Below are 14,445 nucleotides of genomic sequence, written 5' to 3'. Positions count from 1 at the left end.
CACAAAAGGAAAACTATAGGCCAATATCACTGATGAACATAGATGAAAAAATTCTTAACAAAATTCTAGCAAACAGAAACCAACAACTTATTAAAAAGATAAAACATCATGACCAACTAGGCTTTACTCCAGGGATGCAAGGATTCCTTAATGTCCAAAAGTCAATCAATGTGATAAACTACATTAACAAATTGAAAGATAAAAACCACATGAATATTTCAAAAGATACAGAGAAAGCCTTTGACAAAATCCAACATCCATTTGTAATAAAAAAAACCTCCAGAAAGCAGGAATAGAGGAACATACTTCAACATAATAAAAGCCATATATGATAAATCCATAGAAACATTCTCCTCAATGGTGAAAAACTGAAAGCATTTCCCCTAAAGTCAGGAACAAGACAAGGGTGCCCACTCTCATCACTACTAATCAAGAACAAGACAAGGGTGCCCACTCTCATCACTACTAATCAACATAGTTTTGGAAGTTTTAGCCCCAGCAATTAGAGAAAAAAAAGAAATAAAAGGAATCCAGATTGGAAAAGAACTAAAACTTTCATTGTTTGCTAATGACATGATCCTCTACATAAAAACCCTAAAGACTCCACCAGAAAATTACTAGAGCTAATCAATGAATACAGTAAAGTTGTAGGATATAAAATTAACACACAGAAATCCCTTGCCTCTGTACACTAACAATGAGAAAACAGAAAGAGAAATTAAGGAAACAATTCCATTTACCACTGTAACAAATAAAATACCCAGGAATACATCTACTTAAAGAAAAAGACCTATACATAGAAAAGTATAAAACACTGATGAAAGAAATCAAAGAGGATACACATAGATGCAGAAATATACCATGTTTATGCATTGGAAGAAGCAACATAGTGAAAATGAGTATACTACCCAAAGCAGTCTATAGATTCAATGCAGTCTGTATCAAGCTACCAATGGTATTTTTCAGAGAAGTAGAACAAATATTTTCACAATTTGTACAGAAATACAAAAAACCTAGAATGGCCAAAGCAATCTTGAGAAAGAAGAAGGAAACAGGAGTAATCAACCTGCCTGATTTTAGACTATACTACAAAGCTGTATTCAAGAGAGTATGGTACTGGCACAAAGACAAATATAGATCAATGGAACAAAACAGAAAGCCCAGAGATAAATTGATGCACCTATGGATACTTTATCTTTGCCACCTCCTTTGACAAAGGAGGTATGGATATACAATGGAGAAAAGACAATACCTTTAACAAGTGGTGCTGGGAAAACTGGCCAGCCACTTATAAAAGAATGAAACTACAACACTTTCTAACATCGTACAGAAAAATAAATTCAAAATAGATTAAAGATCTAAACATAAGACCAGAAACTAGAGGAAAACATAAGTAAAACATTCTCTGACATAAATCACAGCATGATCCTCTATGACCCATCTCCCAGAGTAATGGAAATAAAAGCAAAAATAAGCAAATGGGACCTAATTAAACTTAAAAGCTTTTGAACAACGAAGAAAACTATAAGCAAGGTGAAAAGATGGCCTTCTGATTGGGAGAAAGTAATAGCAAACGAAGCATCTGACAAAGAATTAATCTCAAAAATATATAACCAGCTCCTGAAGCTCAATTTCAGAAAAATAAGTGATCCCATCAAAACATGGGCCAAATATCTAAACAGATAGTTCTCCAAAGAAGGCATACAGATGGCTAACAAACACTTGAAAAGATGCTCAACAACACTCATCGTCAGAGAAATGAAAATCAAAACCATCATGAGGTACCTCTCATGCCAGTCAGAATGGTTACTATCAAAGAGTCTACAGACAGTAAGTGGTGGAGAGGGTATGGAGAAAAGGGAACTCTCTTACATTGCTGGTGGGAAAGCAAACTAGTAGAGCAACTATGCAGAACAGGGTGGAGATTCCTTAAAAAACTGGAAATACAACTGCCTTGTGACCCAGCAATCCCACTGTGGGGCATACATACCGAGAAACCAGAATTGAAAGAGACACGTGTACCCCAATGTTCATTGCAGCACTGTTTATAATAGCGAGAACACGGAAGCAACCTAGATGTCCATCAGCAGACGAATGGATAAGAAAGCTGTAGTACATATACACAATGGAATATTCCTAAGCCATGAAAAAGAATGCATTTGAATCAATTCTAATGAGGTGGATGAAACTGGACCCTATTATACAGAGTGAAGTAAATCAGAGAGAAAAACATCAATATAGAATACTAAAAATGAAATGCAGAAAAGCAAACGGCTGTCTGTGAGGCCTTACAAATAGCTGTGACAAGAAGAGAGGTGAAAAACAAAGGAGAAAAGGAAAGATATAAGCATTTGAATGCAAGGTTCCAAAGAATAGCAAGAAGAGATAAGAAAGCCTTCTTCAGCGATCAATGCAAAGAAATAGAGGAAAACAACAGAACGGGAAAGACTAGAGATTTCTTCAAGAAAATTAGAGATAACAAGGGAACATTTCATGCAAAGATGGGCTTGATAAAGGACAGAAATGGTATGGATCTAACAGAAGCAGAAGATATTAAGAAGAAGTGGCAGGAATACACAGAAGAACTGTACAAAAAAGATCTTCATGACCCAGATAATCATGATGGTGTGATCACTCACCTAGAGCCAGACATCCTGGAATGCGAAGTCAAGTGGGCCTTAGAAAGCATCACTACGAACAAAGCTAGAGGAGGTGATGGAATTCCAGTTGAGCTATTTCAAATCCTGAAAGATGATGCTGTGAAAGTGCTGCACTCAATATGCCAGCAAATTTAGAAGACTCAGCAGTGGCCACAAGACTGGAAAAGGTCAGTTTTCACTGCAATCCCAAAGAAAGGCAATGCCAAAGAATCCTCAAACTACCACACAATTGCACTCATCTCACATGCTAGTAAAGTAATGCTCAAAATTCTCCAAGCCAGGCTTCAGCAATACATGAACCGTGAACTTCCTGATGTTCAAGCTGGTTTTAGAAAAGGCAGAGGAACCAGAGATCAAATTGCCAACATCAGCTGGATCATGGAAAAAGCAAGAGAGTTCCAGAAAAACATGTACTTCTGCTTTACTGACTATGCTAAAGCCTTTGACTGTGTGGATCACAATAAACTGTGGAAAATTCTGAAAGAGATGGGAATACCAGACCACCTGACCTGCCTCTTGAGAAACCTGTATGCAGGTCAGGAAGCAACAGTTAGAACTGGACATGGAACAACAGACTGGTTCCAAATAGGAAAAGGAGTATGTCAAGGCTGTATATTGTCACCCTGCTTATTTAACTTCTATGCAGAGTACATCATGAGAAACGCTGGACTGGAAGAAACGCAAGCTGGAATTAAGATTGCCAGTAGAAATATCAATAAACTCAGATATGCAGATGACATCACCCTTATGGCAGAAAGTGATGAGGAACTAAAAAGCCTCTTGATGAAAGTGAAAGAGGAGAGTGAAAAAGTTGGCTTAAAGCTCAATACTCAGAAAACGAAGATCATGGCATCCGGTTCCATCACTTCATGGGAAATAGATGGAGAAACAGTGGAAGCAGTGTCAGACTTTATTTTTGGGGGCTCCAAAATCGCTGCAGATGGTGACTGCAGCCCTGAAATTAAAAGATGCTTACTCCTTGGAAGAAAAGTTATGACCAACCTAGATAGCATATTCAAAAGCAGAGACATTATTTTGTAGACTAAGGTCCATCTAGTCAATGGTGTGGTTTTTCCAGTGGTCATGTATGGATGTGAGAGTTGGACTGTGAAGAAGGCTGAGTGCCGAAGAATTGATGCTTTTGAACTGTGGTGTTGGAGAAGGCTCTTGAGAGTCCCTTGGACTGCAAGGAGATCCAACCAGTCCATTCTGAGGAGACCAGCCCTGGGATTTCTTTGGAAGGAATGATGCTAAAGCTGAAGCTCCAGTATTTTGGCCACCTCATGCAAAGAGTTGACTCATTGGAAAAGACTGATGCTGGGAGGGGTTGGGGGCAGGAGGAGAAGTGGATGACAGAGGATGAGATGGCTGGATGGCACCACTGACTCGATGGACATGAATATGAGTGAACTCCGGGAGTTGGTGATGGACAGGGAGGCCTGGCATGCTGCAATTCATGGGGTCGCAAAGAGTCGCACACGACTGAGTGACTGAACTGAACTGGATGTATATATATAGAATTTATAAAGATGGTAACGATGACCCTATGTGTGAGTCAGCAAAAGAGACACAGATGTAAAGAACAGACTTTTGGACTCCGGGAGAAGGCGAGGGTGGGATGATTTGAGAGAATAGCACTGAGATATGTATATTATCATATGTGAAACAGATAGCCAGTGCAGGTTTGATTCATGAGATAGGATGCTCAGGGCTAGTGCAATGGGATGACCTTGAGGGATGGGATGGGGAGGAACAGGGATTTGGGAGGGAGGTTTAGGATGGGGAACACGTGTACAACCAAGGTTGATTCATGTCAATGTATGGCAAAAACCACTACAATACTGTAAAGTAGTTAGCCTCCAATTAAAATAAATTAATTAAGAAAATCATAATAAAAAAAGCTCTGTACAAAAGTACAGGACCAGATAGCTTCAGAGGTGAATTCTATGAAACATGAAAAGAAGAATTTATAGAGATCCTTCTCAAACTTTTCCGAAAAACTGAGGAGGAGGAAACACTCTCAGATATCTTCATGAATCCACTATCACTGTGATGATACCAAACCAGAGAAATACACTAACATAAACAAAAAAATTACAGGTCAATATCTTTAATGAATATAGATGAAAAAATTCCTCAGCAAACTGTTATCAAGCTTAATTCAATAAGACATACAATAGATCATATACTACAACCATGTGAGATTCATCCCAAGTTCATAAAAAAGATTCTACGCATGCAAATCAACATGAAACACCACAAGAAGAAAAGAAAAAAACCACATCATCATCTTAATAGATGTAGAAAAAGCATCTAAGAAAACTCAACATCCAGTCAAGGCCAACTCTTACTAACCTGGGAACTGGGGGGAAACATCTCAACATAATAATAATCATTTATTAAAAACCCACAGTGAATCTAATACTCAATGGTGAAACCTGAAAGCCTTTCTGGTAAAATCTAGAACAAGATAAGGAAGTCCACCCTCACATCTTCTATTCAATACAGTAATGGATGCTCTAGCTACAACAATCAGACAAGAAAAAGAAACAACAGGTATTCAGATTGGAAGGGAAGAGGTATAATTGTCACTATATGCAAGTGACATGAAACTACATACAGAGAAAACTCTAAGGACTCTACACAAAAACTGACTATATCTAAGAAATGAATTCAGCAAAGTAGAAGGATATAAGATTACAGAGCCTACCTGCATTTCTTTACAATAATAATGAAATATTAGAAAAGAATGTTAAAAAAAAAAACCCAAAACAGTTCAGTTCAGTCACTCAGTTATGTCTAACTCTTTGTGACCCCAGGGACCACAGCATGCCAGGCATTACTATCCGTCACCAACTCCTAGAGTTTACTTAAACTCATGGCCACTGAATTGGTTATGCCCTCCAACCATCCTCTGTCCTCCCCTTCTCCTTCAGCCTTCAATCTTTCTCAGCATTAGGGTCTTTTCAGATGAATAAGTTCTTTGCATCAGGTGGCCAAAGTACTGGAATTTCAGCTTCAGCATCAGTCCTTCCAGTGAGTATTCAGAACTGATCCCCTTTAGGATGGACTGACTGGATCTCCTTGCAGTCCAAGGGACTCTCAAGAGTCTTCTCCAATACCACAGTTCAAAAGCATCAATTCTTTGGCACTCAGCTTTCTTTATGGTCCAACTCTCACATCCACACACAACTACTGGTAAGACTATAGTCCTGATGATACAGATCTTTGCTGGCAAAGTAAACTGTCTGCTTTTTTAATATGCTGTCTCGTTTGGTCATAATGTTTCTTCTAAGGAGGACGTGTCTTTTAATTTTATAGCTGCAGTCACCATGTGCAGTGATTTTGGAGGCCCCCCCAAAAAAAGTCTCTCACTGTTTCCATTGTTTCCCCTTTTGTTTGCCATGAAGTGATGGGGCGAGATGCCATGATCTTCGTGGTTTTTTTTAAAATATAAATTTATTTATTTTAATTGGAGGCTAATTACTTTACAATAATGTATTGGTTTTGCCATACATCAAGATGAATCCACCATGAGTGTACACGTGTTCCCCATCCTGAACCCCCCTCCCACCCTCCTCCCTTGATCTTAGTTTTCTGAATGTTGAGTCTTAAGCCAACTTTTTCACTCTCTTCTCTCACTTTCAACAAGAGGCTCTTTAGTTCTTCTTCGATCTCTGCCATTAGGGTGGTGTCATATGCATATCTGAGGTTATCGATATTTCTCCTGGCAATCTTGAGTCCAGCTTAGCTTCATTCAGCCCAGCGTTTCTCATGATGTACTGTGCACAGAAGTTAAATAAGCTGGGTGACAGTATATAATCTTGATGTGCTCCTTTCCTGATTTGGAACCAGTCTGTTGTTCCATGTCCAGTTCTAACTGTTGCTTCCTTACTTGCATACAGATTTCTCAGGAGGCAGGTCTGGGGTCTGGAATTCCCATCTCTTTCAGAATTTTCAACAGTTTGTTGTGATCCACACAAAAGCTTTGGCATAGTCAATAAAGCAGAAGTAGATGTTTTTCTGGAACTCTCTTGCATTTTCAATGATCCAGTGGATCTTTGTAATCTGATCTCTGGTTCCCCTGCCTTTTCTAAATTCAGCTTGAATGTCTCGAAGTTCACGGTTCATGTACTGTTGAAAGCCTGGCTTGGAGAATTTTGAGCATAGATTTGCTTGAGTGTGACATGAGTGCAACTGTGTGGTACTTTGAGCATTCTTTGGCATTGCTGTTGTTGGGACTGGAATGAAAATTGATCTTTTCCAGGATCTTTAAAAATTACTTCCCCCATCCCAAAACATAAAAAATACCCATGAATGAAGAGATGAAAGATTTATATATTGAGAACTATAAAATATTAATAAAGGAAATTAAAGAGGATTCAAAGAAATGAAAAGATATCCCATGCTGTTGGACTATAAGCATACTGTTAAAATGGCAGTATACCTAAAGAAATCTATAGATTTAATGTGATTTCTATTAAATTACCCATGATACTTCCTCACAAAACTAGAATAATTAATCTTAAAATTTATATGTACAAAAGACCCAGAATTGCCAAAGAAATCCTGAGGGCAAAAAACACAAGGCAGGAGCCATAACCCTTTCAGACTTCAGAAAATACTAGAAAGGTATAGTAATCAAAACATCATGGTACTGGCACAAAAACAGATAAATGAATCAATGGAATAGAATAGAGAGCCCACAAATAAACCCCCATACCCAAAGTCAATTAATCTTGGACAATGAAGGCAATGATGTACAATGGGAAAAACACAATTTGCTCAACAAGAGGTGCTGGGAAAGCTGAAGAGCTGCATATAAAGCAGTGAAGTGAGAACATACTCTGTCATCACACACAAACTCAAAATAGCTTAAAGACTCAAACAGAAGACATGATTCCACAAAACTCTGAGAAGAGATCATAGGATAACATTCTATGACATAAATCATACCAGTGTTTTCTTAGGTCAGTCTCCCAAGATAATAGAAATAAAAACAAAAATAAACATTTATCTCGTAAATCTAAGAAAATCTGTATAAGCTTTTGTATAGCAAAAGAAACCATAAACAAAAAATAAAGAGACAGCTTATGCATGGGACAAAATATTTGGTAACAACACTTAATCTGTTAGCTTAATTTCCAAAATATACACAATCAAGAGCAAAAAATTAAACAACCCAAAATGGGCAGAAGACCTAAGTAGACGTTTCTCTGAAGAAGAAATACAAGTGGCCAATAGGCACATGATAAGATACTTAGTATCACTAGTTATCAGAGAAACACAAGTCAAAACTATAATGAGGGATGACCTCACACTGGATCAGAATGGTCATTATTAAAGACTCTACAAATGCTGGACAGAGTGTGTAGAAAATGGAACCCTCCTACACTGTTGGTGAATATGGTTGATACAGCCACCATGGAACAGAGGTTCCTCAGAAAAGCTAAAAAAGGAATTACCATACGATTTACCAATCCTATTCCTGGGCATATATACGGACAAAACTCTTAATCTAAAAAGATACATGCACCTGTATGTTAATAGCAGCACTATTCACAACAGCCAAGACATAAAAACAACCTACACATTCATCAGTATATGAATGGATAAAGATGTGGTGTGTATATACACACATACACACACAGACACAATGGAACCAGCCAAAAAAAAGGACAACAAAAATAATGCCATTTGCAGCAACATGCATGTAAGTAGAGATTACCATACTAGGTGAAGTAAGTCTGAAAGAAAAACAAATACCATGTGATATTACTTATATGTGAAATCTAAAATATGACACAAATGAGTATGTCTATGAAACAGAAACACTCATGGATGGTGAGAAGAGACTTGGGGTGGCTAAGTGGGAAGGATTTGTGTAGGGATGGAGTGGGATGGGAGGCTGGTTTTGACAGATGAAAGCTATTACATACGTAATGGATAAACAACAAAGTTATGTAATATCCTCTGACAAAGAAAAGAAAGTGAAGTCACTCAGTCGTGTCTGACTCTTTGCGATCCCATGGACTGTATATAGCCTACCAAGTTCCTCTGTCCATGGGATTTTTCAGGTAAGAGTACCAGGGTGGGTTGCCATTTCCTTCTCCAGGGGATCTTCCCAACCCAGGGACTGAACCCAGGTCTCCCACATTGTAGGCAGACGCTTTACTGTCTAAGCCACCAGGGAAGTTCATCTTGTGATAAACTGTAATGGATAAGAATATCAGAAGCAATCTATATATGTGTAACTGACTCACTGCTGTATAGCAGAAATCAATACAATAGAGTAAATCTACTAAACTTCAATCAAATAATAGCTTGTAAAACCACAGTCATAACAGTAATTAACATTTGAGAGTTTATGTGTACCAACTTTTGCTTCATATGGTTTCTTCTGTAATGCATGTTACAATTTCACAATCGATCACGCACAACCGTGAAATCCAACAAGCTTGAGAACTGAAAATGCATTCACAATGTGTTTGGAGACAAAGCCTAACCAGACTTGAACACAGATGGCTGAAAAATCTGACCTGAGCTAATATAAATCCATTTATAGTCTTTGTTTATTTTACCCAGCAGGAACATTCACACACTTGACTTTAAAATAATGAATGTGTCTCATTACAGAATGAGACCCCAAACTCCCAGGGCTGCAGCAAAATCTACTGCATACAGCTTGAGTCTCAGCGAAGGGAAGAAGGCTGTGTGGTCAGGGCACCACTGTTGGCCCCAAACTCTCACTGCTCCCACATCATGGAGGGGAGACTGCAGCTGAATCACCCAGCAGCAAGGCACCAAGTCACTGGGCTGGCCTAATGCAAAGCCACCACATGTAACCACTCCCCTCCTGCAAGGCCACCTTGATGATGCCAGGGACAGATGCATGCGAGGCCCATGCTCATGAAGCTTCCATCCTCACTGAACTATTTCTAATGATTTGAGTTTGAGACAGTTCGAGCAGTGGGCAGTTTGGCAAATGCAGAGCTATGGAGAGAAAATGAGGAACAGGCAAGAGTAGAGATGAGCAAAGAGATGGAAATAAAAGTGATGTGGGGAGAAGGGGCCAAGGGAGAAGAAGTGCAAATAGGAACTGAAGAAGGCTCAGAATCACAGTCTCGTGAACTTCCATTGGGCTTGAAAGCAGCTCAACAAAGCGTCTAAGCCTCAGCACTTGATAGGAAGGAGGAAGGGCAGATGTCATGCATCCACAGGAAGACACAGTAGTAAAATGATAGCACTGGCCATTTCTCCAATGTTTTATATGCCCCATGCACTGCACTGGAGCTGCTCACATTTCCCCTTTGTCTTGCAGAGAATGGAAAGTATTATCCTCATCACAAAGGGGTAAACTGAGGCCCAAGGAAGTTAAAAGAATGTATCCAAGGCTAAACAACTAGCTTCAAAACTGGTGTTCACGCCCAATTTTCCGATTTCAGTGGCAGTACTCTTTCTGCCAAGCTATGCTGCCTCTCTCACTGATGTACTCCTCAGTCAGGGAGTATATAAAACTATTCAAGAGTTCACTGGTCTTATTATCAGGATGTGCATTAGTCACTCAGTCATGTCTGACTCTTTGAGACTCCATGGACTATAGATTACCAGGCTCCTCTGTCCATGGAAATCTCCAGGGAAGAACACTGAAGTGGGTTACCATTCCTTTCTTCAGCAAATCTGCCTGACCCAGGGGTCGAATCTGGGTCTCATTCATTGCAGGTGGAGTTTTCACTATTTGAGTCACTAGATACCAAATAAAAAGGGAAAGGCTAGGTCCAGGATGAATTTGGGGGCATCTATGTCACTATCACCAGAGATCATTGCCAACATTCGCCGGATTATTGAAAAGGGAAGAGAGTTCAAGAAAAAAACATCTATGTTTGCTTTATTGACTATGCCAAACTCTTTGACTGTGTGGATCACAATAAATTGTGGGAAATTCTGAAAGAGATGGGAATACCAGACCACCTGACCTGCCTCTTGAGAAACCTGTATGCAGGTCAGGAAGCAATAGTTAGAACTGGACATGGAACAACAGACTGGTGCCAAATAGGAAAAGGAGTTCATCAAAACTGTATATTGTCACCCAGCTTATTTAACTTCTGTGCAGAGAACATCATGAGAAACACTGGGCTGGAGGAAACACAGCTGGAATCAAGATTACTGGGAGAAATATCAATAACCTCAGATATGGAGATGACACTAACCTTATGGCAGAAAATGAAGAACTAAAGAGCCACTTGATGAAAGTGAAAGAGGAGCATGAAAAAGTTGGCTTAAAGCTCAACATTCAGAAAACTAAGATCATGGCATCTGGTCCCATCACTTCATGGCAAACAGATGGGGAAACAGTGAAAAGAGTGGCTGACTTTATTTTTTCTGGGCTCCACAATCACTGCATATGGTGACTGCAGCCCTGAAATTAAAAGACACTTACTCCTTGGAAGAAAAGTTATGACCAACCTAGACAGCATATTAAAAAGTAGAGATATTACTTTGTCCACAAAGGTCCCTCTAGTTAAGGCTATGGTTTTTTCAGTAGTCATGTATGGATGTGAGAGTTGGACTATAAAGAAAGCTGAGCACCAAAGAATTGATGCTTTTGAACTGTGGTGTTGGAGAAGACACTTGATGGCAAGAAGTCCCTTGGATTGCAAGAAGATCCAACCAGTCCATCCTAAAGGAGATCAGTCCTGGGTGTTCACTGATTGGAAGGACTGACTTTGAAGCTGAAACTCCAATATTTTGGCCACCTGATGTGAAGAGCTGACTCATTTGAAAAGACCCTGATGTTGCAAAAGATTGAGGGCAGGGGGAGAAGGGGACAACAGAGGATAAGATGGTTAGATAGCATCACTGACTCAATGGACATGAGTTTGGGTAAATTATAGGAGCTGGTGATGGACATGGAGGCCTGGCGTGCTACAGCTTACGGGGTTGCAAAGAGCTGGACATGACTGAGCGACTGAACTGAACTGAACTGATGTCACCTATCTGTGGTATGAGGCTCCCCCAATCCCGGGGCACCTGTGAAAACAAGTCCCGTTAGCTGACCACCTGGATGGTACCCCTGAAATGGACATGGAGTTTGACTTCTGAGATGGCACATCTCTATGACTTTTCCCTATGATCTGCTGTGAGCTCAGTCATGTCTGATTATCTGTGATCCTACAGACTAGCCCCCTAGGCTCTTCTGTCCTTTGGATTTTCCAGCAAGAATACTGGAGTGGGTTGCCATTTCCTCCTCCAGGGATCCTTCTGACCCAAGGCTCAAACCTGTGTCTCCTGCACTGATAGGAGGTTTATTTACCACTGAGCCATGTGGAGAGCTTTCCCCTACTATGAGAATTAGTAGAAATTCAATGAGTAACAGTCATTAAATGTCCATAAATGTCAGAAGTTTTACACACACACACACACACACACACACAGATTAAAATGTCTCTAACCTATTTGAGTTTGTTTCAGTTGCGATTTTAAATCGGTAACCTGCACAGTTAACCTCTTGAAAGAAGCATCATATTCTAATATCTGGGCCTTCAGCTGGGTGGAGTGCTCAATCTGCAGAGAATCAGAGAAGAAAAGAAATCAATGCAGAGGAAATCACAGCTCACTCCAAAGGGAGCAATACTCTCATTGGGCTTATTCTCTTTTTCTGTTTTGCCAATTCTGAGCAGCGATCTACCCTTAATCCTTAATGCACATGGTCCCTACAAAATGACAAGAATAAAACAAAATTTCACCTCTTGTTACATGCATGTTAAAGCAGCTACTCCAGGGCATGGGTAGACACCAGAGAGATGGCAGCAGTACTTCCAAGGCCCTGCCACTGTGGGCACCACCAGGATTTGTAGAATTGTGTGTTTCAATGAGTTTGCTTGCCTCTGGATTTGCGACTATTATGAATGTAAAGTCACATGATCACTGGAGAGTTCTCTCAGATGAGAAAGCACACCCTTTAGTACCTTAGGGGAGCTCTAATTTTAAAGTAAACCCCATTTACACCAATGTGGCATGGGCCAAGTTTGCACGTATATGCAGCAGACTGGCCCAATCCCTGGCTGCACAAGAAGCAATACTCACTTCGTTTTGAAGCTGTTTTTGCAGAGCTTGTTTGTGGGTTTCGAACTCCTTATGCTCAGATGCAATAGCTTGTGTTGCTTTCTTTAATTCTTTCTGAAAAATTAGTAGCTCTGGAGATGGCTGAGCTAGGCCTAGGAAGGTAGAAGAGCCTGGTTGTTATCAACCTGAAATTTTCTAATTGTACTCTACTTTTAAAAGCAGCTTAAGAAGTTTCAAATTGTTATTCCTTTTTGTGCATGCACACTATTTTTATCAGCTCTATCGCATGGACAACGAGCAGTTCTGCCACAGAAATTTCAAAACAAAATAATTTAATATACATAAAAGCAAATTTTACTATTTGTTGAGTCCTTCTCCATGTAACAGAGTTCTTTCAAATTCTTAAATTAACTTGAACGTCTGTCTCTCCCCTATACCAAGCATAGAGGTAGAGAAGGAACACTATCAAAACCTGTCCATGAATGCTCTGAGGTCCAATCAATCTGTGTATCTCTCAGCAGCTCTTAGGGTCCAGGCAGAAAGCAGATGGCATTCCCAATTTGGATCATCAGAGAGGCCTTCAACGTAGACTGACTTAGGCTGGTCCCTAGCCACAAAGGATGATGTAGTTCCCTAGACTGCTAATGGGGCCAGGCTGTTTGCTACCAGCCCTAGGGCCTGGAAAGTCAGGGAGGCAGGAACTCCCAGAATTGAGAAGAGAGAGCTTTAAGTCCTAGCCATGGCAATCATTGAAGAAAAAGAGATGAAAAGAATTCAAACTGGAAAAGAAGAAGTAAAACTCTGTTTGCACATGCTATTATACTATACATAGAAAATCCTAAAGATGCCACCAGAAAAGTAATCAGTTCAGTTCAGTCACTCAGTCATGTCCGACTCTTTGCGACCCCACGAACCACAGCACGCCAGGCCTTCCTGTCCATCACCAACTCCTGGAGTCTACCCAAACCTATGTCCATCAAGTCAGTGATGCCATCCAACCATCTCATCCTCTGTCATCCTCTTCTCCTCTTGCCCTCAATCTTTCCCAACATCAGCGTCTTTTCAAATGAGTCAGCTCTCTGTATCAGGTGGCCAAAGTATTGGAGTTTCAGCTTCAACGTCATTCCCTTCAATGAACACTCAGGACTGATAGAGCTCATCAATAAATTTGGCAAACTTACATGATATAAAATTAATACAGATAAATCATTTATATTTCTATACGCTAACAATGAAAGATGAGAAAGAGGAATTAAGGAAATAATCATATCTACCACTGCAATAAAAAGAATAAATACCTAGCCACAGTAGTTCCCTAGACTGCTAATGGGGCCAGGCTGTTTGCTACCAGCCCTTGGGCCTGGAGGGTCAGGGAAGCAGGAACTCCTAGAACTCCCAGTAGGAATAAACCTATTGATGGAGCAAAAGATCTGTATGGAGGTTAGCTGAAAATGAATGACAAGACAAATGGAGAGGTTTACTATATTCTTGGATTGGAAGATTCAATACTGTGAAAATGACTATACTACCCAAGGCAATTAGCAGGCGGTGGCGGCGGCCGGTGCACTAAGAGCGGGTGGTGGCAGCAGCCGGCGCACTAAGCATGGCAGAGAGCTACCCCACATTGGAGACCAGGGACGGCGGCCAGGAGGAACTACCGCGCGTCCGAGGTCAAGGGCGACGGCTGGGAGGAGCAACCCCACACCTGAGGTCAGGGAGG

General features: G+C 40.3%; 1 protein-coding gene across 8 annotated transcripts in view; it reads right to left on the bottom strand.

The window, feature by feature from the left end:
* The window catches only part of LOC138431420 (centriole and centriolar satellite protein OFD1), an 84,589-nt gene that overhangs the window by 31,352 nt on the left and 38,792 nt on the right, over positions 1 to 14,445 (bottom strand). For 7 of the 8 annotated variants that reach the window (XR_011253691.2, XR_011446061.1, XM_069573558.2 and 4 more), the window contains 2 exons: positions 12,747 to 12,877; positions 12,113 to 12,224 (listed from right to left, as the gene is read on the bottom strand). The exons of the other annotated variant lie outside the window; for it this stretch is intronic. Coding sequence is in view for 5 of the 7 variants with exons in the window: in XM_069573558.2 (XP_069429659.1) it covers positions 12,113 to 12,224; positions 12,747 to 12,877 (243 nt within the window). In the remaining 2 variants the exon portion in view is untranslated. The remainder of the gene's footprint in view (positions 1 to 12,112; positions 12,225 to 12,746; positions 12,878 to 14,445) is intronic. 8 annotated transcript variants of the gene reach the window in all.

The sequence above is a fragment of the Ovis canadensis genome, chromosome Y, assembly GCF_042477335.2.
Source record: "Ovis canadensis isolate MfBH-ARS-UI-01 breed Bighorn chromosome Y, ARS-UI_OviCan_v2, whole genome shotgun sequence".
Lineage (NCBI taxonomy): Eukaryota > Metazoa > Chordata > Mammalia > Artiodactyla > Bovidae > Ovis > Ovis canadensis.
This window is presented reverse-complemented; position numbering and strand designations above follow the sequence as displayed.